This window comes from Lontra canadensis, unplaced genomic scaffold (genome assembly GCF_010015895.1).
Source record: "Lontra canadensis isolate GAN:19392208 unplaced genomic scaffold, GSC_riverotter_1.0 scaffold7, whole genome shotgun sequence".
Lineage (NCBI taxonomy): Eukaryota > Metazoa > Chordata > Mammalia > Carnivora > Mustelidae > Lontra > Lontra canadensis.
Genome location: NW_022631001.1, coordinates 32,815,443 through 32,840,848, shown reverse-complemented (window position 1 = coordinate 32,840,848; position 25,406 = coordinate 32,815,443). Strand labels below are relative to the sequence as shown.

Here is a 25,406-nt window from a genome sequence, read left to right as displayed (position 1 = left end):
CATGGCAGCTTCACTGTCTGAACACTACTGGCTGCTCCCTGCCCTAGGGAGAGAAAGATGGAGAAATGAGCTAACAAATGCTGGGTGAGTACTGCTCAGCTGCCTGCTCCTCACTTGATTGTTACCTCATTCCCTCCCCAGTTCTGGCTCACTTCAAAAAGTCTCTTTTACCTGCCTACAATGAGCCGGCTCCACACCAGATCTGTGACTCTACACAGTAATAAAGGGAACAGCAACAGGAATGCAGTCAATGAGACTGTGACAGTGCTGGGCGGTGACAGATGGAGCTACGCTTGTGGTGGGCACAGCATCAAGTATAGAGAAGTTGAATCACGACGCTGTACACCTGAAACTACTAGACACTGTGTGTCAACTCTACTAAAAAGAGAAATGGTACATATCCGTGACTATAATATTCCTTAGAGTTTTTTATCACTTGGCCCACATTAGAAAGAAAAAAGGGTCGGGAAAGGCCAAAAGAATGTTTTCAAAATTAAATTCCCCAGGTAGAGCAGTGTCAGTCAGAGCTGTATGAGAAAGAACATGGAATCGGGCAGCTGCAGCCGAGGGCTCTGGACAAAGTGAATGACCAGGGCCAATCATACCTTTCTGGGCTCCAGTGTTCTCTTACTTGTTACAAGACAAAGGGCCAAGTTAATATACAAAGGTACCAAACATTATTTAGCAATCTCTAAGTGTCCAAATATCTCTAAAATCCTAGGATACTAGACTATTTTCAGCATGAGTATAAAAAACATAAATGTAAAAAGAAAAAAGAAACCAAGGGCCTGGTTTAGAAGAAATAGGAGAAAATTTATTGAAAAAATATCTCAGAAGTCACCAAAATGGTTGAAAGTCTTTTGTAGAAAATTCGCATTCCATATATAAAGCGTTACTAGTTTTGGCATAACCTGAGCTCAAAATTAATACTCAGGCAGTTCAAGTAGCAGTTTGGGCTATCTGAATACTAACCTCATTTTGCATTAAATGAAAATTTTACAGTAAAACTTAAATCCCTCCCATTTTCATTTGTGCATTCTGAACAGGTCAATTACAGAGCTCTGGCTGTACTTTAACAGAGAATCTTACCAAATGTTAAATCCCAGGTTAAAATACTACCTACTTTTCTCAGCCCTACACATTTAATCACTTGAAGAACCACATTCATATCAATGCCATTAAGCAACTCACTTTTTTCTGCATACACACGTTTCAGTTAAGATTTTTTAAGATTAAAAAAAGTAAACTATAAAAAGAATATTTGCATATCTTCTCTCTATATTTGTTTTGTTTCTCAAAGCTTCCTTTATCTGGAGATCCTTTTCAACATGCTCTGCTGGTTTTAAGGAAGTAAGTAAAGTAAAGGAAGTAAATTCACAAATGGTTATAAATGAAGTAATGAAGACTTTTATCAGCCCCTACAAAGCAGGCTGTGTTTCTCAAACAAAATCTCTATTTGCCAATAGTAGAGCACATGAAAAGAGCACGGTAGAGCTTTTGCTGAAGAATCTTGCGCCGCAGTCAGCAGAAACCTAAATAAATATTTCCTTTCTCTATTTACCTAGTAAAACTTATGGAGTAAATTACCTACTTCCAAAGAGGTTTTGTGAGGATCAACTTCAAGTACATAAAGTGCTTAAAACCTGTAAAGCACCATAGAAATAGGAGTTTAGAGAAATAAGGAGTGATTTTCTCAGATAAGGCTCAAAGGTCATTCAAATCTGAAATCATTTGGGACTTCAAGTAAAAATTCCCAACCACTGGTTAAATTATGACGCATTCATAAAACATTAAGAACAATAAGGAAGCTCACCAACTAGTGATATGAAAAGATCGCTAAGTGAAAAAAGCAATATGCTTAAGATTATGTTTAGTGTGCCATCTTTTATGTAAAAGAAAAAGAAAGAAAAAATAAGAAACTCTAGCAGAGGGGCACCTCAGTGGCTCTGTCTGCCTTCAGCTCAGGTCATGATCCCAGGGCCCTGGGATCCTGTGCCAGAGTGCCACATCCGGCTCCTTGCTCAGCAGGGAGCCTGCCTCTCCCTTTGTCTGCTGCTCCCCCTCCTTGGGCTCTCTCTCTGACAAATAAATAAATCTTAAAAATAGATAAATAAAGGTTCTATTTCTTTAAAAAATTAAAAACTCTAGCAGAATATATAAAAAACTATAATAGTCGGGGAAAGACTAGCTTGGAGGTAGACCTAAGGAAGAAGACTTTTCACTGCACCTCCTCTTTTTCTTAAGCTTGAAAAAAATTTTATCTAATCAAAAATGTTCTATTAAAAGAAATTAAACATGTATTTTTAGAAAGTGGCTGACATAAGATCATACAGCTAGATCTATTTAACTTCGAAGTCTATTTTTTCTTTCACATTAATCTACTCTCTAGAGATAGGTATAAAAGGAAGGCATTTTCCACAGCAATTACCATGATTAACAGATGAGTGTGATGTAAGGACAATCAATGAGTTCAGAAAAGAAAAACAATGTGTGTTAAAGTGACTTCACAGAGGAAGTGAAATGTAACCTAGGCCTTAAAATAAGGAGAGCTTTTTGGACAGAAAAGGGCAATTAGCAGGCTTTTAGATAGGGGAGTAACATGAGAAAAGTAGTTGATTAATTCAAACTCCCAAAGGTACAAAAAGGATACACCAATCTCTCCCACACCCCTCTTTCTCTGCCTTCGGGTTTTACAGATCTTCCAACTAAAGTCCTGGCAGGGGCTTTAGGTGCCATATTGTCATCCTCCTCATCCTATAGTTGATAAGTACTGGCTTAAAGAGATAAAATTTCTCTTGTTCTGTTTTTAACTAAGGTTACTTAGCAGAACAGAGACTAGAATACAGGTTTTGCAATCCCTGGTCCAACACTCTCTAGTAATTAGGGACATCATAGTTTTAGTTCTCTAAAGTAAACAATGCTCTTTGTATGTGTAGGTGCTTAGTTCAATTCAGTGATCCCACCAAAGAAGATTTAGATTTGAACTCTAGACTTCTCTAGAATTTTCTTAACTGCCGAAATTTCTTTATTTTATTTAGTTAAACAAACCGAGGGAGACAACACTTAATAGTAACAATGACCTTAGAGAAGATGTGAGCTCTAGCCCTGCTCATGCAGTCTGTTCCTGCTCAGTGGTTTGCCACTTACCATTTTATAATGGTTTAATGTTTTGCTACCTATTTGCTCATTCTCAGCATACTCACTGCAGAATAAGGTGTTAAACCTGCTTCTAAAAAAAATTTTTTTAAAGACCAATCCTTAACTGTCAACCCAAACTTGTTTTATGAATTCAGCAAAAGCACTATAATTTGATCATAAATTGGCTTTTTTCATTGTTAATATGGCCTAGAATAGGGAAGTCTTCATCAAACAAAATAACAAACTGAATAATAGATAACTGAAAAGGTTTTGTTACTAAAAGAGAAAAAAAAAGTGTGCTATCTTTAAAACTTTTCAAAAAATTTTATCAGCATAAATAAATAAAATCTTTTTAAAAGGTAGGGGGTGGCACGCCTGGGTGGCTCAGTCAGTTAAGCATCTGCCTTCAGCTCAGGTTATGATCCCAGGGTCCTGAGATAGAGCCCCACATTGGGGTCCCTGCTCAGTGAGGAGTCTGCTTCTCCTCCTCCTGTTCTTGTGCTCTCTCTTTCTTTCTCAAATAAATAAGTGAATGAAATTTTTAAAAGAAAAAAATTATCAGCAATTTTTTTAAAACCCTGAACAGTATCTCAAGTTTTTTAATAAAAAAATGTATAAAGAAATCAAAATCTGGGGCGCCTGGGTGGCTCAGTGGATTAAGTCACTGCCTTCGGCTCAGGTCATGATCTCGGGGTCCTGGGATCGAGCCCCACATCAGGCTCTCTGCCTACTTGTGATCTCTCTTTCTCTGTCAAGTGAATAAATAAAATCTTTAAAAAAAAAAAAAAAAGAAATCAAAATCTTAAAGGCCAGAATACAAACTATTAGTGAGAAGTAAATACTCCATAAGTTTGTACAGCACTTTATGCTTTTTAGAGTAGACAGGCATTGTCCGTTGGTGGTTTTAGTGTCACCCCGGGGAAAGGTAGGTATTATTGCTATTTTACAGATGAAGAGTCTGAGTCAGAGGTTCGGAGATATCCCCAAATCACAGAATTTTATGTGTAGTGAAACTAGGCCAGAACCCAAGCCTCCTGTTCAGATGCCCCTTCGACATCTGTCACTTGCCCTCTGTTTCTGGAAGAACAGAGAGCCCAATACCCTGTGGCCACGTATGCATGTTATAGATAAGGTGCACTGATGGACTGGTGCTCGCCTAGCCCTACCTAGTCAGTTCTCCAGGACCCAATAAGATGTCTGGCACTATTCTGTGGAGCCAAGTTAAATCCAGTGGCGAAGAACTACACATGCCTAGAACTCTGGAACCATTCTCTCTCAGGGAGCCCCCATCTCCTAGCACCCACCTTTGGGGAAACCAGTTCCAAGAAGTGCTAGCCTCTCCAGATGAGGAAGCTGGAAAGTAGATCAGGACAAAAGCCATCAGGACAAGAGGGCTCCACGTTCTTGATTGGCATGAGGACTGCCCTGAATCACTCTAATCAGACTGTTTGCAAGTTTCTCAAAAAAGTTGAATTGATCCCACTTCAAATGCCTGCTTCCAAAGGCCATTCTTCTAGCGCCCACATGATTGCTAAGCAACTTTGCTCTCATTCCCTTGATTTGAAGAATAAACTATTGTTACTACAATAAAAGATCCATATCCATGCCAACAACCCATCTCTCCAGCCCTTTCATATCTGCTCTTGCCTCTGCAGGGCCTTTGCTGACAAGAGATGACTAATGAGCTGCATGAGCCCTGTTCGTTGGTCTGTTCCTATTCAGTGGTTTGCCGCTCACCCTTTTTAAGCACTTTACTACAACTATCACGAAAACAAAAGCAAGGATGATGAACGACTAAGCAGCGTTTTAACACACATGAGTGCATAATCTTTACCCTCCTCCCTCCCAAAGATGTAGAGATTATAAAGGTTCTCTGAAATGTGCCCCCCCCAAGTCACACAGTTTCCCTTTACAGGATGTGCGTAATGGGCAAACTTCAGCACTGAAGGAAAGGGGGGTAGGGATCTCTATTCCAACAAGCTTATCTGAACCAACACAATTACAGAATTATAATTCATAATAAGCAATCTTTAAAAAAAAAAACCATGAAAATTCCTGTCTGATTTATAAAATTTCAAGCTAATGGCGAATTACCAGAAAACTCTTCCTAACAATGAAGCAGAATGACCAATTTCCTACCAGTATTATGCCCTGCCTTAAGAGCATTGTCTTAATAGAAGTCCTGCCCCTTACCACATAGAGTCATTTTCCCTTTCCTGACAATATCCTTCCATCCTGCTTATCACTGTTGCAATCTTGCTTGCTTTCTCTTAAATTATCTTTACTGTATTCGGCCTCAGAAATCTCCAACTCAATGTTGATTCAGCCCTAAAAGCAATCCTAGACACTTTTACCAAATTAATATTTTTTTTGAAGATTTTATTTATTTATTTGACAGAGAGAGAGCACGCGCTAGAGAGCACAATGGGGGAGCAGCAGAGGCAGAGGGAGAAGGAGACTCCCCGCTGAGCAGGAAGCCCAAAGCAGGCTCCATCCCAGATTTGGGGATTATGACCTGAGCCAGATGCTTAAAGGACTGAGCCACCCAGGCGCCCCTTTCTAAGTTAATCTTTAAGTGCTGCTTAGACCACATTATTCCCTCATCTAAAATTCAAAAAAAGCCTACAGAAGTAAAAAACCAAATAAGTATCTCATCCATGTATTTAAGTCCACTCGACAAATTAGGCCCTCTTTAGCTTTCTAGCATTTCTTCCTACCCTTCTGTACCAACAATACAAATCCCACCAAACAAGTTTACTGGCTGAAAGCATCTAAACACCTCAAATATCTAAGAATAGGAAAGTGGTTAAATAAAACATGGTGCATCAACACAGTGAAATAGTTTATAGCCATTATTAAGAATGCTGTCTGTATCTATGAGGAGTGATATGCAAAGATAACCCTAACACCTCTTTAAGAAAATAGGTTACAGAGGTGCCAAGGTGGCTCCGTCTGTTAAGTGTCTGCCTACGTACGGCTCAGGTCATGATCCCAGGGTCCTATGATCAAGCCCCACATTGGGCTCCCTACTGGGCGGGAAGCCTGCTTCTCTCTTCCCCCATTCTCCCTGCCTGAGTTCCTGCTCTCACTGTCTCTCTCTCTCTGTCAAGTAAACAAAAGAAATCTTAAAAAAGAAAAAAAGAAAAAGAAAAAAGAAAATAGGTTACAAAAGTATATGAAATACAGTCCCATTTATATAAAAGGATATGTATGTTTGTGAAATGCAACTGTGTGCATGCATGTGTATATGCGTACAGAGCAAGGAGAGGGAGGAAAAAGGGGTGGAAGAAACAGAAAAGATGTTAGAAAGATATTCACTGAAAAGTTAACTGCATCTGCCCTTGGTGGTGGAATTTTGGGTACTTTTACCTTTGCCTCTATACTTCAATGCATTGTTTGAATATTCTACGTATTATCTTTATAATCAGAAAAAGTGAAGTTCTTATATTTATGGAAAATTTAAAAATTAAGTATGTCTGGAGGTCCCAGGGGACACCAATAAAATTACAAAAAATTACAAAATATGAAGAGATCACTCTAGGAATATAGAATTGATGAAACTAACTCAGTTCAGTCATCACAAAGAACTAGGCTTTGCCATGCCTCTTAAAGAAGCCACATGATGGGCAACAAAGTCTCCCAATCTGGGACAACTTCCTTAGATTCCAGTCTCCCTCCTGCTGGATTACAGTATAAACAAATGTTTTAAGACAAATCATGTATAAAAATATTTAACTCCAATAAGTGTATCTATCTCTCCCACTACTCTGTAAGTTCTGTAAAGGGAAGATCTATATTTTATCCAACTGTACAATACCAAAGCCTAATAAAGTGCCTGATGTTCAACAAATGTGTGCTAAATGAGCCCTATTTAAGAATTTTCTTATGTCTCTCTCTCTCTCTCTCTTTAATTTAGTTTGCTTCTCCATCATTTTTATCTAGATCTAGGTCTTTGAATTTACTTCATTGTACTACCACTATATTCTACTGGAGAGCATTTTTGTTTAATTGGAATCTCTAACTCAGATCATTTTTAGAGTAAAAACCAATGCCCCCATTAGTTATTCACGCCACCAAAACTAGCAGGTGTAATTCATCTGACCTGCAGTCTGGTAAAGCAATCCATTTCCTCAAAATTCAAGTTGAGATTTTTGAGGAAGGGACTCAGTAAGAATCAACAAGTGTGAAAGAGAACTCTGTAACAGAAGAGAGAAAAGTTAGGTAGTTCAATTTAGTACACTCTACTCCAAAAGAAAATCTGAAGACACAGTATACGCCCAAAGTGATGAAAAACATCACAAATCTCAGGTTTATCACTGCTGTCCCCTCTTCTGATCACTCTGTCTCCTTATGGTCCCCATAATATGGCTCCCATCCTTATCAATCTCATGAAATTGCTTTTTCAAAAGGATTCTGCGGCACACACCTTTAGGCAACTCAGCCAATGACCGAGCAAGATGGTGATATCATTTGCTCCTAGTTTTGTCAGGTCCGTATCACAGTTTGATACCTTCTTTTCCCAATTCTGCTTCCTCTTTCTCTCCTTTTTCCCCCCTAGGTGTTTCTTCTCAGTAGCCCTTTTGCAATCCCAACTCTGTCTTACCATCTGCTTCCTGGAGAACCTATCATAGGACAGACACCTTCTGAACAAGTCATTCTCCCAAGGTGCTGGCACTTGGCAGGCTGGATCACCCCCATCCTCTTAGACTTATGCTGGTTCTTCTCCTTAGGAAAATGAGGGGTGAGGGAGGTGATCCCATAAAGGCACCTCTACCAAAGCTCAATTTTCAGCCCTGAGTTCTTTCTCCCTATTCTCTTCTTCTAAAGTGCTTTTATTCTGACGATGTTAAGTTACCTCTATTTTAATAACTCTCACATCTCCTTCTGGTCTTTCCCTCTGATTTACATCCCTACATCTAGAGATTTCCACACTAAATTTACCTCACATCCAAAAAAAACCCAAAGAATTCACCACCTTTTTCCCCAAAAGAGGCTTCCCACCCTGATGCTAACTTTGGTACTATCATTCCTTTCACAACAAATCATGGACTCTACTCTTCTTGAACCTCTTTAACTTATAGATTGTCCTATTGCTAAATCTAACTCAGCACCCCCCAAGGCCAACTCCTCTCTCCACTGAATGAGCTGCTCTATCAACTTATGGCTAACCAGAGAATGTAATACTGGCGAAACAGGGGCTCCCCGTCCTCAGCAGCAGGTTCCAACCTCCCTTCTGAGACTCCAACAAAGAGCTGCTGCAGAGCAAACACTCAACAGGATATGGCTGTGGTAAATAAGCTAACATAGTTAAATTAGAAGGCTAACCCTCAAAGACCTCATCTGGTACTCTACATTTTACAAATGAGGAAGCTGAAGCCCAGCAAGAAGTGACTTCCCATGGCTACACAAGTATCAGAGCAAAGACAGGTCTCCTGACTCCCCAACAAGTGCTCTTTCCTGAGACTTTTTCCTGTTTTTCCAGAGGATTTATTTTCTGTATCTTTCATCATAGATGTTCTTACAGACAAATCTGACACATCATCCCTTAAAGTCCACGACAAATGCCTCTGCCTCTAGAAGTATTCTCTGACCTAACTCCTCAAATCCTCCCCTTAAGCTAGATAAGTTCCCCTCCTCTGTGCACCCAGCACTTTTTTTCTGGTGAAAGTTTAATTTAAAAATAGTTAGAAAATGAATGCTTGTCTTTAAACAAGAATGACAATTAATAAATGGACAAAAATGATAAAACTAATCTTAAAAATCACTATATTGGGGCACCTGGGTGGCTCAGTGGGTTAAAACCTCTGCCTTTGGCTCAGGTCATGATCCCAGGGTTCTGGGATCGAGCCCCGCATCGGGCTCTCTGCTCAGCGGGGAGCCTGCTTCCCCCACTCTCTCTCTTCCTGCCTCTCTGCCTACTTGTGATCTCTGTCTGTCAAATAAATAAAATCTTTAAAAAAAAAATCACTATATTGCACCCAACAATAAAATAATTCATTACAAGCAAGTGTTATGAATAGATTCCACAAGCCTTAGGTGAAATGTGTACTTTATCTCACTATATTTGAATTGACAGTTTGCTGGGTCTCCATCATTCCCAGGACTAAAGCTCTATAAGGGTAAGGAACAAACCTGTTTTGATTCCCATGGCCACCATCCCAGTCCAGCACTCATCAACTGACTCATCATCTTTCACAGAAGCTCCCCAATTGGTCTTCCCATCTCCAGCCTCTCACCTCTAACTACCACACCTACATCATCACAATAATCTCAAAACTCTACCTTTGTCATAAATACTAAAAAGTTTTCGTAACTTCCCCTTTATAGGATCAGTTCTGAAGTACTGGCACTAATGTAGCCAGTCAACAAATATATGTTAACCATCTATTCTGTACAGGAACGAAAACATCGAAAATGTAACCCCACATCCATCACCCTATGAGCTGAAAGAACTGATGGGGATGTGCTGCCTGGCAAGGCAACGCTCCATCCTCCCACAGCTACTTACTCAATGAAAATAGAATACCTTCCACACTGTTCAGCATGTGTTGGAGTCCGGCTGGTACACCGTGCTCACATACACACCACTCTCCATGCTTGATTACCAAAAAAAGGTAATTATTCCTAAGGAAGCAAAAGGTATAGAAAGCAGAGAGGAATCCCAAGATGAAAAAATTAGTTTTTCCAATATTGCAGAAATCTCTCCCTAACCACAAGATTTCTTCATTTATAAAATTCAACTACATGCAGATTTACTCCTAAACACCTTTCTACAGTTAATTAGTTGCTGAGCATTGCAGTTTCAAGGAAACACAGATTTTGAATTAAAAAAAAAAAAGGAATCTGATGGTACAATGAAAAGGAAATAAAGCAGAAAGCAGAGCAGAAAAATAGATTCGTGAAATGAATCCCTGGGGAAGATAAAGGAAGCGGAGACAAAGGGCTACCTTAGACTTATGTTGTAGGACGGGAACAGGGACACACATAAGAGAAACTGTGGAGGCAAGCTGGAATACCTCGAGGTCCAATGTGCTAATTAGCCACTGAGGGGATTACATAATAAGCCTCTTGTCGGGAGGGAATGAGAACATAGCTACTCTGTGATAGCAAATGAGTAAAGGTCACGCAAATCCTCTTCTGTCTCTAGCTTCCAGGTACTATGTACCTCAGGATTACAGTGAGACCCAAAAGGAAGTATGAAATGGAGATCAAGGTTAAGAACTCTGAGTCATAAGATTAGAAATGCACGCTGGCTCTTAAGATGGAGGTGCGCACGCACACACACACAGCGCCTCCCAGTTTACCTTCAATAAAGCAGAAGTTTACATGGTATTTCAAAAAAAACCCAAAACTTCCAACTCACCTCACTGAAAAGCTGTTATCAAATAAGGAATGAGGAAAGGAAATAACCTAGAATCCATTATTACCATTTTAAGATTTTTAAAGTCTCTTACATGTTCTTTATTTGGAGAGCTGTCTTTACTATTTTGTTTTGGTGAAATATAAAAAATACTTACAAAGACTTTTATAGGCTTATTCATGATTCCAATTCCCAAATCCCATTTTTTTTTTTAAAGATTTTATTTATTTGACAGACAGAGATCACAAGCAGGCAGAGAGGCAGGCAGAGAGAGAGGAGGAAGCAGGCTCCACGCTGAGCAGAGAGCCCGATGTGGAGCTCAATCCCAGGACACCGGGATCATGACCTGAGCAGAAGGCAGAGGCTTTAACCCACTGAGCCACCCAGGCGCCCCCCAAATCCCATTTTTTAATTAGAGTTTTTAGTTCTTCAACAGAAAGAACTTTTACCACAGAGGTTAACAGAAACATAATGCTAAAGATTAAGGAAAAAGGAGCGCCTGGGTTGATCAGGCAGTTAAGTGTCTGCCATCAGCTAAGATCATGATCCCAGGGTTCTGGGATCAAGCCCCACACAGGGCTCCCTGCTCAGCAGAGAGCTTGCTTCTCCCTCTCCCTCTGCTGCCCCCTCTGCTGCTCCCCCTGCTTGTGCTCTCTTTCTGTCAAATAAATAAATAAAATATTAAAAAAATAAAGTTCAACACCTTAAAAAAAATTAGGGAAAAATATTATACATGCCAAGTTCACAAAAATTAGACATATTTTTACATTGTGTTTCACATGATAAAAGCCCTTTACAACTTGCTTCCTGTATACAGTTGTCCTGCTTATGCAGTGGACATATTCCAAGTGGAATCCTGAAACCCTATCAGATAGTACTGAACCCTAGATATATGTTTTTTTAGATACATATATATCAATGATCAAGTTTAATTTATAAATTAGGCACAGTAAAAAGATTAACAACAATAACTAATAATAAAATAGAATAATTATAAGACGCCTGGGTGGCTCAGTGGGTTAAGCTTCTGTCTTCGGCTCAGGTCATGATCTCAGGGTCCTGGGATCCAGCCCCACACCAGGCTCTCTGCTCAGTGGGGAGCCTGCTTCCCCCTCTCTCTCTGCCTGCCTCTCTGCTTAGTTGTAATCTCTCTTTCTCTCTGTTAAATAAATAAATAAAATCCTTTAAAAAAATAGAATAATTATAACATACTGTAACAAAAGTTATGTGAATGTCATATCTCTCTCAAAATATTGTCCTATACCCACCCTTCCTGTAATTATAAGAGATGATAAAAGGCCTATGTGATGAGATAAGTGAATGATGGAGGCACTGTGACATACTGTTATGCTATTAGAGAACTTCTAAAAAATGTCAGAATAGGGATCATCTGCTTCCAGACCACAGATGACTGCAGGTAAATGAAACTGTGAAATTTGAAAATGCAGATAAGTAGGGACTATTGTATTTTCAACTGACACACTGCCCAGGCTCAATTACTTTTGTAACTAATAAGATTAAAAAATTTTAAGGCTAAATGCCTACATGGGAATAGAACATATAATGTTCTATTCATAAGATACAAAAACTGCAAAGCAAAGAATAAAAATATTTCGTTAAAAATGATCATTGAGAAATGAATAAAGATTCAAACTACCCATATTCCCAAAAATTTTTTTCCACTTAGATTCTGCTTTACTTCAAAAGGGCACAATTTGAAACAAAACAAAACCCTGTGTTTCTAAAAACAACAGGAGAAAAGTGCACAACCAAAAAGCTTATTTCAAGACATTTCCAGGACTGACATGTAATTCGCACTGCAACCATAATTGCAAAGTAAAGTTATAATAAAGGTTGCAAAAAATATCACTAGACTTTGCTCTATTTAAAAGGACAACACTTGGGGCGCCTGGGTGGCTCAGTCATTAGGCATCTGCCTTCGGCTCAGGTCATGATCCCAGAATCCTGGGATTGAGCCCCACATTGGGCTCCCTGCTCAGTGGGAAGCCTGCTTCTCCTACTCCCACTCCCCCTGCTTGTGTTCCCTCTCTCACTGTCTCTGTCTCTGTCAGATAAATAAATAAAATCTTCAAAAAATAGTAACAATAAATAAAAAATAAAAGGACAACACTTATTAAAACAGTAAGAGTATTCATCTTAAGGTACATTTTGATCTCTGGAAGGAACATAATAAACTAGTAATAATGGTTACCTCCAGAGCAGGAAAATAGTGCAGGACAAGGGTTAAAGAAAACTTTTCACTTCCGTAAATGCCCTTTTGAACTTTATGAATTTTTTTTTTAATTTATTTGAGCAAGAGAACACAAGTGGGGGTGAGGAGCAGAGGGAGATGGGAGAGCAGACTCCCCACAGAGCAGGGAGCCCGACACAGGGCTTGAGCCCAGGACCCTGGGATTATGACCTGAGCCAAAGGCAGACGCCCAACTGACTGAGCCATCCAGGCACACCGCACTTTATGAATCCTATACCATGTGCTTATATGAATTATTCGAAAGTTTCTCTTTGATGTACAAGTGTTTACATAATAGCTTTCAATATCTTACCTTCTTGAATTACACGCACTTTTTTTCTTTTTTAAATTTTTATGTTATTTTAAGCCAGTATAATTAATACACAGTGTTATATTAGTTTCAGGTGTACAATATAGTGATTCAAGAATACAATACTCTGGGGCACCTGGGTGGCTCAGTCAGTTAGGCATCTGCCTTTGGGTCAGGTCATGATTCCAGAGTCCTGAGACTGAGCTCTGCATTGGGCTCCCTGCTCATTGGGGAAGTCTGCCTCTCTGTCTCCCTCTGTCCCTCCTGCCCCCCCCATTCATTTCCTCTCTCTCAAATAAATAAATTCTTAAAAAAAAAAAAAAAATACTCAGTGCCCATCACAATACACGTACTCCTAATCTGCCCTAACTATTTCATCCTTCCCGCACCTACCGCCCTCCCCTTGAGTAACCACCAATTTGTTCTCTATATTTGTCTTTTTTCTTCTCTTTTTTAATCTGTTTTGTTTCTTAAATCTACATGTGTGAAATCATATGGTATTTGTCTTTCTTTGCCTAACTTATTTCACTTAGCATCGTGCCCTTTAGATCCATCCACGTTGTTGCAAATGATAAGATTTCACTCTTTTTCATGGCTGAGTAATGTTCCATTGTATGCATATACCACATCTTCTTTATCCATTCAGCTATCCACGGACACTTGGGTTGCTTCCATATCTTATTATAAATAATGCTTCAATAAACAGAGGGGTGAATATATCTTTCAAATTAATGTTTTCATATTTCATAAATACCTAGTCATGGAGTTACTAGATCACACAGTAATTCTATATTTTTTGAGAAACCTCCATACCATCTTCCAGATGTGGGTTCCAGAGTGGCTGCACTAGTTTGCATTTCCACCAACAGTGAAGGAGGATTCCTTTTTTTCCACATCTTCACCAACACTTGCTGTTTCTGGCGTTTTTTATTTTAGTCATTCTGACAGCTGTGAGGTGTTATCTCATTGTGGTTTTGATTTGCATTTCCCTAATGGTAAGTGATGCTGAGCATCTTTTCATGTGTCTGTTGGCTATCTGGATGTCCTCTTTGCAGAAATGTCTGTTCACTGATGCCTAGGTGGCTCAGTAGGTTAAGCATGTGCCTTCGCCTCAGGTCATGATCCCAGAGTACTGGGACCAAGCCCACTTTGGGCTCTCTGCTCAGCGGGGAGTCTGCTTCTCCCTATACCCCTCCCTCCTGCTCATGATCTCTCTCTCTAATAAATAAAGTCTTTACTTTTAACTAATTTTTAAAAGATTTTATTTTATTTATTTGTCAGAGAAAGAGAGTGAGCACGCACACAAGCAGGGGGAGCAGCAGTCAGAGAGAGAAGCAGACTCCCCACTAAGCAAGAAGCCCCATGTAGGACTCAATCCCAGGACCCTGGGATCATGACCTGAGCCAAAGGCAGATGCTTAATAACCCAGCTGAGCCACTTAACCCAAGTGAGCCACCCAGGTGTCTCAGTAAAGAAAATCTTAAAAAAAAAAAAAAAAAAAAAAAAAGTCTGGGGTGCCTGGGTGGCTCAGTTGGTTAAGTGACTGCCTTTGGCTCAGGTCATGATTCTGGGCTCCTGGGATCCAGTCCCACATCGGGCTCCTTATTCAGCAGGAAGCCTGCTTCTCCCTCTACCTGCTGCTCCCCCTGCTTGTGTGTGCTCTCTCTCTCTCTCTCTCTCTCTCTCTGACAAATAAATAAAATCTTAAAAAAAAACCTTTAAAAAAATTGCATTCAAAACAAATAATAGTCTTATAGTTTGTTCTAAGGAAAGACTATAAATACAAGTTTAAAACCAAGTAGAGAATGTGTTTCTGAAGATTTCCTTCCCCACTATATCTACTTCAGCCATCAACAACTAAATCACTACGCAATTAGGAAAAGCTTAATTTAAAATAATAGTTCAGGGGCACCTGGCTGGCTCAGTCATTAAAGGTCTCCCTTCAGCTCAGATACTGATCATAGAGTCCTGGGATGGAGAGCCCTGCATCTGGATCCCTTCTCAGCAGGGAGCCTGATTCTCCCCCTCATCCTGCCCCTCCCCCACAACTAGAGCTCTCTCTGGCTTGCTCTGCATTTTCTCTCTCTCAAATAAAAATCTTTAAAATAATAAATAAAATAATAATTCAGTTTAGTGTCCCTCTGTATCCAGCCTGAAAAACAGAATAATACCAAATCAATACGACAATTTAAAAAAACAAGCTGCCTTCTAACAATCCCACTGCAAATTACACTAATACAGCTGATAACTTCTATGGGAGTACACAGTCTGAGTGTGGTGGGGAATGAAGACTTGTACATCTGCAGCTCAGGTGGTGAGCCAGAAACACAACTGGGGCCAAAGAGAAGGCTCCTGCAGAGGATGCACAGATTCCGAGAAAGAAGTCTGAGAAATCACAGGGAATGCGGAAGGAAGAGGAGAAAGAATGAAGCATAAGAAAAGTGAGGCATAGGTGGTTCCCCTTTATTTGGAGGGTACAGGGAACAGGGGCTCAGGGGGAGGAGAAGGGTGCATTAATGAAGATCACGAATATACTGACCTACATTGACCTCATGCCTAATTGTCTTAACAAGGAAGCATCACTGTGACTAAACAACCTCAACCTCTTGCCTCTATAGTAGCTTATGCAAGTCCCAAGTGGTTTTCCAATTTTGTGTTCCATATTTTTATCTTATTGATAAATTTAATGAAAGTCTATGGCTGCAAAACAAAATAGTATGTTGTTTATTCTTTGGATTTCAAGTTTCAAATTTATTGAGGTAGTAATTTTTGTTTTCTCAAAAAGAGACCATTAATTAATAAAAATTATGTATAAAACAAGTTTTTGTACTAAACCGGAGACCCTGAAGGAAAATATTTACTAATTTTTTAAAAAAGATTTTATTTCTTTGAGAGAGAGAGTGTTCCTGCATGCGGGCAGGGGCTGGGGGCGGTGGAGCGCAGAGGGAGAGGGAGAAGTAGACTCTCAACTGAGCAGGGAATCCAATACAGGGCTGGATCCCAGGACCCCGAGATGATGACTTGAACTGAAGGCAGTCACTTAACCGACTAAGCCAGCTGGGTGTCCCAATATTTACTAATTATAGCAATGACTCAAACACATCTACCTAAATGAGTACTATACTACAAAGTAATCTCCTAAAAGTAAAAAAATGAATTTATACCCAAAACGATGCCAAAACTTCAAACTTTTCACAACTTCACTTTAGAGAAGAAATATGTAGTTTATAAGCTATAGCAGCGAAGAGACGCTTTCATTACTTTACAATCTCCAAAATATATGTATAGAACAATAATAATAATAACTCAACTCTCAAGGATAAGAGACCATGTCTTCCTTCAAATCTCTTCTCCCTCAGTTCCAGTGTTGCTCCAAAGTGGTTCTTGCTCTCCTTTCATGACCCTTCGCTTCTATTCTTCCTCTCAACACATACTCTAGCCATTCCCCAAGGCCATTAATTAATCTCGCCTCTCTTTTTTCCAAATTTCAACTAATCAGATCCTGCACTGACAGCCCCACCCTTGCCAAGGACATCATCTCCAACAAGGACTTCAAAAACAAAACAAAGTAAACAAAACCCTATACATGATCAAAGCTAACTTTCCTTTCTTTTCTAAACAGTTCCTTTTCATAGCTTTCCTGTTCCATAGTTAAAAACCACTACTATCACATTGGTCATCCACAGTTGAAATTTAAAACTTTTCTGACTGTCCCTTTCATTTCTCACACCCAATCATGAGCCAGCTACAAGAGAGCAAAATTCCTTCACCCACCATCCCCTACTTGTTCATCCTCACCACCTCCGGCCCTATAACCACTCATTAGGGCTACTACAATAGTTTCTTAATTCCAATATGCCCAATCCACTCTAACCCAGGTCACATGGTACAGTCCAAGTGACTTCCTAAAGTGCACTTCTTATCATGGCCCATCACCTCTCAGAAAACTTGGAGGCTCTATGGCACCTACCCCACTAACCCAGTACTCAAAGTCTTCCATGCATTAACCACAATCTATTTCTATTGCTTTATCACCAGCAATAACTCTCTCTTAAATATTCTATATTTAAGAGAAAATTCTATAATGCATAGCTGCATTATCAACATCTTGTGGATGAACATATGTACTGGGATTTAATATTTCTTGCCAAGCCTTTCAGTCAAGAATCCCCTTTTTCTATAAGCAGTTGCAAGGACAATCTTGAAGGGAGTGCAACAAAAGTAATAGAAACATCTCATTTATGTCATCAACCAAATGAGAAAAAATGAACAAAATTGGCTCAAAGGTTTAAAAATCTTGGTACTAGATTCAGCTACTACTTAAAACTGGGAGTCTGGGCAAGCCACCAAACATCTTATAAGCTTAATCCACCTCACCTATAAAATTAAAGAGTTATCAGGGTACCTGGGTGGTTCAGTCAGTGAAGCGTCTGCCTTCAGCTCAGGCTCAGGTCATGATCCCAGGGTCCTGGAATTGAGCCCCAATTTGGGCTTCCTGTTCAGCGGGGAGTCTACTTCTCCCCTTCCCTCTGCCTGCCAATCCTCCTGCTTGTACGCACTCTCAATCTCTCTCTCTCTCTCAAATAAATAAATAAAAGCTTTTTTCAAAAAAGCTAAAGAGTGGGGCGCCTGGGTGGCTCAGTCATTGGGTGTCTGCCTTTGGCTTGGATCATGGTCCCAGAGTCCTGGGATCAAGCCCCGCATCGGGCTCCTTGCTCCACGGGAAGCCTGCTTCTCCTTCTCCCACTCCCCAGCTTGTATTCTTGTGTTCCCTCTCTCACTGTGTCTCTTTTTGTCAAATAAATCTTTAAAAATCTTTAAAATATAATAATAAAATACATAAATTAAAAAGTTAAGAGAGGTATCTGGGGAGAAAAAATTATTCTTAAGAGATCTTTAAAATAAAAATGGTATTTGAAAAAAATTTTTAACATTGGTAAAGTTTTCAATGTGTGTAAATTAATAAATATGACAATTATAAAGCAGGGATGTTAATAGGACTTAAATGGTCATAAGTTTTCCACATTTCTCCTAAAGTGGTAAAATATTAATTCTAAGTAGACTGAAAAGTTAGGTATATATTATAATCTACAGAGCAGCCATTAAGGAAACTATAAAAAAAAATAAATAAATAAAGTAAAAAAACTCAGTATCAAGGCACCTGGGTGGCTCAGTTGGTTAAGCATCTGCCTTCAGCTCAGGTCATGGTGCCAGGGTCCTGGGATCAAGCCCCATTTTGGGCTCCCTGCTCAGCGGGGAGCCTGCTTCTCCCTCTCCCTCTGCCTGCAGCATCCCCTGCTTGTGCTCACTCTTTCTGTGTCAAATAAACAAATAAAATCTTAAAAAAAACCCAAAAACTCAGTATTAAAATGTAATATTTAAGTATATTCAAGTAATCTAAAAGAAGGAAGGAAAGGAGAAACAGTGGAACAAAATATTGGAAAACAGAAACCAAATAGTAAAATTAGTGGCCTTAAATCTAACCATATCAATAATTACATTAAATGTAAATGGTCTAAACACAACAATTATAAGACAGAGATTGTCAGAATGGATTAAAGAACAAGATCCAACTACATGATCTCTAGAAGAAATCCACTTTAAATATAGTGGTATAAGTAAATTAAAAGTAAAAACAGTAAGGGCACCTGGGTGGTTCAGTCCCTTAAGTGTCTGCCTTTGGCTCAGGTCATGCATGATTCCAGGGTCCTAGGACTGAGTCCAGCATGGGGCTCCCTGCTCAATGGGAAGCCTGCTTCTCCCTCTGCCTGCTGCTCCCCCCCGCTTGTGTGCACTCTCTCCCACTCTCTCACTCTTAAATAAATAAATAAAATCTTTTTAAAAAAGGTAAAAAGTAGGGGCGCCTGGGTGGCTGAAAGGGTTAAGCCTCTGCCTTCAGCTCAGGTCATGATCTCAGGGTCCTGGGATCGAGCCCCACATCGGGCTCTCTGTTCGGCAGGGAGCCTGCTTCTCCCTCTCTCTGCCTGCTTCTCTGCCTACTTGTGATCTCCCGTCTGTTGAATAAATAAATAAAATCTTAAAAAAAAAAAAAAGGTAAAAAGTAAAACACAGCTCTATTCGTAATCATCAAAAAGGGGAAATAACACAAATGTTCAAAGATTAAAGGATTAACTTGGGTATATCCATACAATGGATTAGTTAATAAAAATAAGTATTCAGTGCAACCACTCTGGAAAACAGCTTGGAGGTTCCTCAAAATGTTGAAAATAGGACTACCCTACGACCCAGCAATTGCACTACTGGGTATTTACCCTAAAGATACAAATGTAGTGATCCGAAGGGGCATGTGCACCCGAATGTTTATAGCAGCAATGTCTACAATAGCCAAACTATGGAAAGAACCTAGATGTCCATCAAAAGATGAATGGATAAAGAAGATGTGGTATATATACACAATGGAATACTATGCAGCCATCAAAAGAAATGAAATCTTGCCATTTGTGATGATGTGGATGGAACTAGAGGGTATCATGCTTACCGAAATAAGTCAATCGGAGAAAGACAACTATCATATGATCTCCCTGATATGAGGAAGTGGAGATGCAACATGGAGGGTTCAGGGGGTAGGAGAAGAATGAATGAAACAAGATGGGATTGGGAGGGAGACAAACCATAAGTGACTCTTAACCTCACAAAACAAACTGAGGGTTGCTGGGGTTATGGACATTGGGGAGGGTATGTGCTATGGTGAGTGCTGTGAAGTGTGTAAACCTGGCGATTCACAGACCTGTACCCCTGGGGATAAAAATACATTATATGTTTATAAAAAATAAAATAAAATAAAAAATAAGTATTCATACTGGGGCGCCTGGGTGGCTCAGTTGGTTAAGCATCTGCCTTTGGCTCAGGTCATGATCCCAGGGTCCTGGGATAGAGTTCCACATCAGGTTCCTTGCTCAGCAGGGAACCTGCTTCTGTGCCTGCCTGCTGCTCTCCCTGCTTGTACTTGCACTCTCTCTCTCTCTCTCTCTGATAAGTAAGTAAATAAAATATTTTTTAAAAAATAAGTATTAATACATACACACAATAACATGGATGAATGTCTAGGCATTACCCTGAATAAAGAAGCCGGTGTCAAAAGGTTACATACCAAATGGCTTCATTTGCATGACACTGTGGAAAAGACAAAACTATAGCAATTAAGAATAGAACACACTATTGGCTGACCACAGCTGGAGGTGCAACGGCAATATGAAACTTTCTGGCATGATAGAACTGATGGAAACCTGATTTAAATTCCATAGAGATTTGTACATGTGTTTAAACTCATAAAACCGTACATCAAAAAGTCAATTTTACTGGAGTTTAAAAGTAAAATAAAGATTAAGAGAATGATCTCTGTGAACCCTTCCAGACTATGATTTTATGAATGAGAAGAAGAAAGGAGTGTGAAAGGAAGATCATGGGAGGAGAGTGAATGCTAAATCCTACTAACATAAAAGCCACCACTCATAAAACCCTCCTGATTACTGCACAAAATAAACAAAGCAAATCCAATCTTCAGAAACTCATTCCCAGAAGAGGCTAAGAAAACCAGACATTCAAATCCAAAATGTGGATATAGAAAATGCCTGTGAATGGCTCTTCTTGTCTGTTTCTATATTTTATACTTTCAAGAAGCTGCCAATTTCTACTGGCTAAGTGCCACTTTCCCTGCTTGGGGTTTCTCAATTTACAAGCATTCCTTTATTTATACCCTATACTCTCAATGGTGGGGTCTTTGGCAGTCACAATAAAGACTCTGCCAGAAAGATCAGAGCTCCTCACCGAAACTCCTCACCGTCCTGAGGGACGGACGCAGCACACGAGTGACTGACCTAAAGGCCCCTAAGCGGTGAGGTGTTTCTAACAAGTGCCCCATCACCAAAGCCCCCAAAGGAGGAAGCCGCTGGAGACCAGGCGCCGGGCACTTCTCCCTCCTCTGAACAGCCAGACTGCCTCGGGTGCAGCTGGCCGTTTTGAGGGCTGCCCGGGTGTGGAACGTGCGCTCTGCAGAAGGTTCTGCCCAGCGACCTTGAGTAAGTCCCTTCCTCTTCCAGAGTACAGCGGTAACCTGGGTCTTCTAATTTGGAGCTTCCCATCGCCCTCTCCGAGTCTGAGACTTTCTGGGCGTCCCCCCAACCGACCCCCACCGTACCTTGCCGAAAGGAGCTCGCCTGGCCCCTCAGACCCCATCCCCGCCTAACCCTCCCGCCACCGCTCACGGGAAGCCCTGAGGGGACTAACTACCCGCCCGAGGGCACCGCCCGAAAGGCAAGAGGGAGGCAGAACGCCAAACCCCGGTCTCTGGCCCCTCTGCGCGGAGCAGGCCGCCCGGCCGCATTCCTGCTCACCCCTCCCTGGGGTCACCGCCCTCCCGGGCCGGCTTCCACCACCTAGGGGTGGTGGAGCGCGCGCCGGGGAGAGTCCGGGTTGGGGACTGGGACGTCGGGGGTTGGGGGGGCGCCCACCTTAAGCTGGGATTTAGAGACCTTGCCGCTGTGGTCCAGGTCGAGTGCGGTGAAGGCGTGCCAGATGGCCTTGAGCAGCTCGTCCTTCAAGCCCCCCATGGCCGCGGCTTGGCTATCCTAACTGCCAGCCTGCCTCGCCGTCCCCAAGGCGAGTCTGACGCCCCTCCGTCACCGCCGCCACAGCCGCCCGCCTTTCAGTCACCTGACCGTGGCAGGCCCCGCCCCTATAAACCCCGCCCCCTCGGCTCCTGCTCCGAGCCGGGCGCGCTGGGGTGGGAGTGCAGAGTGGACTCGGGAGTGCACTGGTCTTTTCACCGGTGCGGGTCTTCCCTCCCGACTTGCAAGCTGAGCACAGCCCCGCAGGTCCTCGTGTACCCCAAACCTACTCGAGCTACCTTTGGGGCTTGCGACCCCCATTCCTAGGAAAAATGAGAGTCGGGGTGAAGCAACCTCCAGCCCGCGCACCGCAGTGGGAAAAAAAGAGCCCCGCAACTGTCCCGCGGACGCGCCAGTGTCTTCGGGAGAACTAAGAAGAGCCGGAAAAGTCCCTGAGCAGTGGGGTCCAATGCTAGCGCAGCTCCTAGCCCGAGAGGATGTTGGGGGGAGGAGGAGTCAGGGAAGGGCTTCTGAGAGAAGGTTTATATTAACTTCTCAAACGTTCCTTGATGCCCACTATGTCGTGGGCCGTGGGGGCACAGAGACGAGGTTTAAGGTTGGTTGAGAAGCCACAGAGTCAGGCAACCCTTTCTTCCTAAACCTCAGCTTTTGAGGGTCAGTTCACAATTTAGGAAGGGTTTGACCCCGGTTATTGTGCTGTTCCTGGTATTTCTGTGCTTGCACAATAGGAGTTAGGAGAGAATCACAGCAAATCACTCCACCTATTTTACTAGTCAGAATGGGCGGACCATTTAAACGAACACAGCCAAGCCTATAACAGCAACCTCTTCATCATAGATGTGTAATTAGTATCTGCTAATCACGGTCACCTCAGCTCTCTGGGCTTCAGATTCTCCACATACAAATGAGCATGTTGCACCAGCTGTTCTGGAGGGGTTCTTCTCGTGTTCACATCCTGGAATAATAAGGATTGCTGGCTGACTCCAATCTGATGAAGTCACCAGGCACAGTTAGTGCCTTGCCTCTCCAGTCCAAGACTAAATCTGGGCAATATGGACAGAAGAACAAATACCAAGAGTTTTCAAAAGAAGGTCATTCTCAGATCAAGTTTGGTTTTTGTTTTCCTCTTTTATGTTCCTAAATACACACATATGTACCTTATATAAAAGGAAAAAAGCGTCATAAGGAAAGGGGATTGGGAAAAAGCAGAAAAGGAAGGAACTGCTCAATGACTTGGAGATCAAAGGGAACTTGGTGGGCCGGAGGAAAGGACCGCCTAGGTGAAGGGAGGGGGCATAAGCAGAGGGACTGCTGGTCCCTCACTCTAACCTTGAGGCCCTACCTCACTCTATCACCATTTGCCAGGACTTATGTTGAAATGCCAGTATCACTTCTATCATTTATCTTCCCAGCTCCAGTCTAAATCTGCCAGTCAGAAAAAACACATGATTCAACCTTTAATTTCTGAAGGCCAACTCAGCTTTTCCTAGGCAGTGACAAAAAAGAAACTCCTTATTCTCAGGGTTCAGCTTAACCAGTAGGTGGTTCTCTCAGTATCTGTTAGCACCAAACAGGTATTTCAAAGCTTTTTACATATATATAATCACATGACTAGGATATTCTGAACTTCCAAATTCCCATTTCTCCCACAATCCCAATTCTCATAATCCAAACAAGTTTTAAAGCAGATAGATGTCATGAAAAGAGCTGAGCTTTGGAACCTAACAGATTATATTAGTTCTCTAGTATTGTGTAACCAATTAAACCAAATTTAGCTTAAAACAATAATAAACAAGCACTGGGTGTGGTGCAAAAACAATGAATACTGTTATGCTGAAAATAAATAAATAAATAACAATAATAAACATTATCTCAAAAAAGAAAAAAAATCTCATATTTTCCAGTGGGAGGAATGGGACACATAACTTGTCTCTTTAATTCACAGGTCTTCAGATGAAATAGAGCTCCAGTCAAGGAGCCTCATACACCTGGACGTGACTGAGGCAATCCTGGACTTTCAAAGCAATTCCATGAAAGGTACATGAATTGTAGTGGCTGGGATGAGGTAAGGACTATGGTGGATGGTCTCCACGATAGCAGCAATTAACTCTGTTCCTCTCTATGGATCCGTACTGATCTAAAGATCAAGAAGTAAGGGCGCCTGGGTGGCTCAGTGGGTTAAAGCCTCTGCCTTCAGCTCAGGTCAGGATCCCAGGGTCCTGGGATCGAGCCCCACATCGGGCTCCCTGCTCAGCGGAGAGCCTGCTTCTCCCTCTCCTTCTGCCTGCTGCTCTGCCTATTTGTTCTGTGTGTGTGTGTGTGTGTGTGTGTGTGTGTGTGAAATGAATAAATAAAATCTTAAATAAATAAATATCAAGAGGTAAATCTAATTCCCCTCCCCTCGGATATGAGCTGGACTGAGTGGCTTATTTGACCAACAGAATGTGGCAGAAGTAACAGCTTGGGACTTCTTTTTTTTTTTTTTTTTTTTTTAATTTCTTTTCAGCGTAACAGTATTCATTGTTTTTGCACCACACCCAGTGCTCCATGCAATCGGTGCCCTCCCTAATACCCACCACCTGGTTCCCCCAACCTCCCACCCCCCACCCCTTCAAAACCCTCAGATTGTTTTTCAGAGTCCATAGTCTCTCGTGGTTCACCTCCCCTTCCAATTTCCCTCAACTCCTTTCTCCTCTCCATCTCCCCTTGTCCTCCATGTTATTTGTTATGCTCCACAAATAAGTGAAAACATATGCTAATTGACTCTCTCTGCTTGACTTATTTCACTCAGCATAATCAAAAATATGGAACGCTTCATGAATTTGCGTGTAATCCTTGTGCAGGGGCCATGCTAATCTTCTCTGTATCATTCCAATTTTAGTATATGTGCTGCTGAAGCGAACACCAGCTTGGGACTTCTGAATCGGATGACAAAACACCTTTCAGCTTTCACCTGGATTTCTTGGAATTCTTACTTTGGAATGTTCCTTCTTGGAACCTCGCCACCATGCTGTGAGAAGCTAAGGTCACATGGAAAAGCCACATGAAGAGAGAAAACAATACTGGCCATATCCTAGCTGTTTCAAACATAACAGCCTGGACATAAATGAAGGACCCATCTTGGACCGTCTAGCCCCAGCAGACACTGTATAGAAAAGAACCCAAATCCCAGACATATGACCCCAGTCAAGCTGTCCCTACCATCTGCAGCCATTTTTGAGCCATCACCGCTGAGGTCCCCAGACGCTGGGAAGCAAAGACAAACCATCCCTTTTGTGCCCCGCCCAAACTTCTGACCCCCTGAATGAGTATAATGAAATGGTAGTTGTTTCATGCCACTGAGTTTTGAGTGGTTTGTTAGGTAGGATTAGATAACTGAACAACAGTGAAAAGATAATGTTCCCAAGATAATGTTTCCTTCCCCTGCCTACCAAAGAAGATTCTGGTCTGGCCTACTCATTCTTCCCTTCCCCTGACTTCCAGGAGAGTTCTACCTTCCCAGTCTAGTTCTTAAGCTGTTCTTTGTCATGAAGAATTAAGAAGAAAAGAAGAAGGAAAGAAGGCCACAATGCAGAAATTTGGGGTGTCGGGGGAAGAGATAAAGGGACAGTTGTTGAGAAGAAAAGAAAAGCAGCTCTTTCATGTGAAGGCAATGGGTAGGAAAGGGGGGATTCTAACAAGTCTCATGGAAGACTCCATGAGCTTCACAGCCTTTGAAAGTTATAGATAAAGGATTTGAAATCTTTTCAAATAGTTTTG

The 25,406-nt window shown here is 41.4% G+C and overlaps 1 protein-coding gene and 1 non-coding gene across 4 annotated transcripts in view; both read right to left on the bottom strand.

The window, feature by feature from the left end:
* The window catches only part of SWAP70 (switching B cell complex subunit SWAP70), a 61,457-nt gene extending 39,770 nt beyond the window's left edge, over positions 1-21,687 (bottom strand). The window contains exons 1-2 of one of the 3 annotated variants that reach the window (XM_032853452.1): positions 21,531-21,627; positions 9,665-9,762 (exon numbers count right to left, since the gene is read on the bottom strand). Coding sequence is in view for 1 of the 3 variants with exons in the window: in XM_032853451.1 (XP_032709342.1) it covers positions 21,531-21,629 (99 nt within the window). In the remaining 2 variants the exon portion in view is untranslated. Of the gene's footprint in view, positions 1-1,591; positions 1,635-9,664; positions 9,763-21,530 lie in introns of those variants that run through there. The other 2 variants (XM_032853451.1, XM_032853453.1) reach the window with 2 other exon arrangements.
* Positions 21,688-24,445: 2,758 nt separating this feature from the next.
* Positions 24,446-24,552, bottom strand: LOC116865462. The gene has a single exon (XR_004382192.1). It is a non-coding gene; the product is annotated as a U6 spliceosomal RNA (small nuclear RNA).
* Positions 24,553-25,406: the final 854 nt, after the last annotated feature.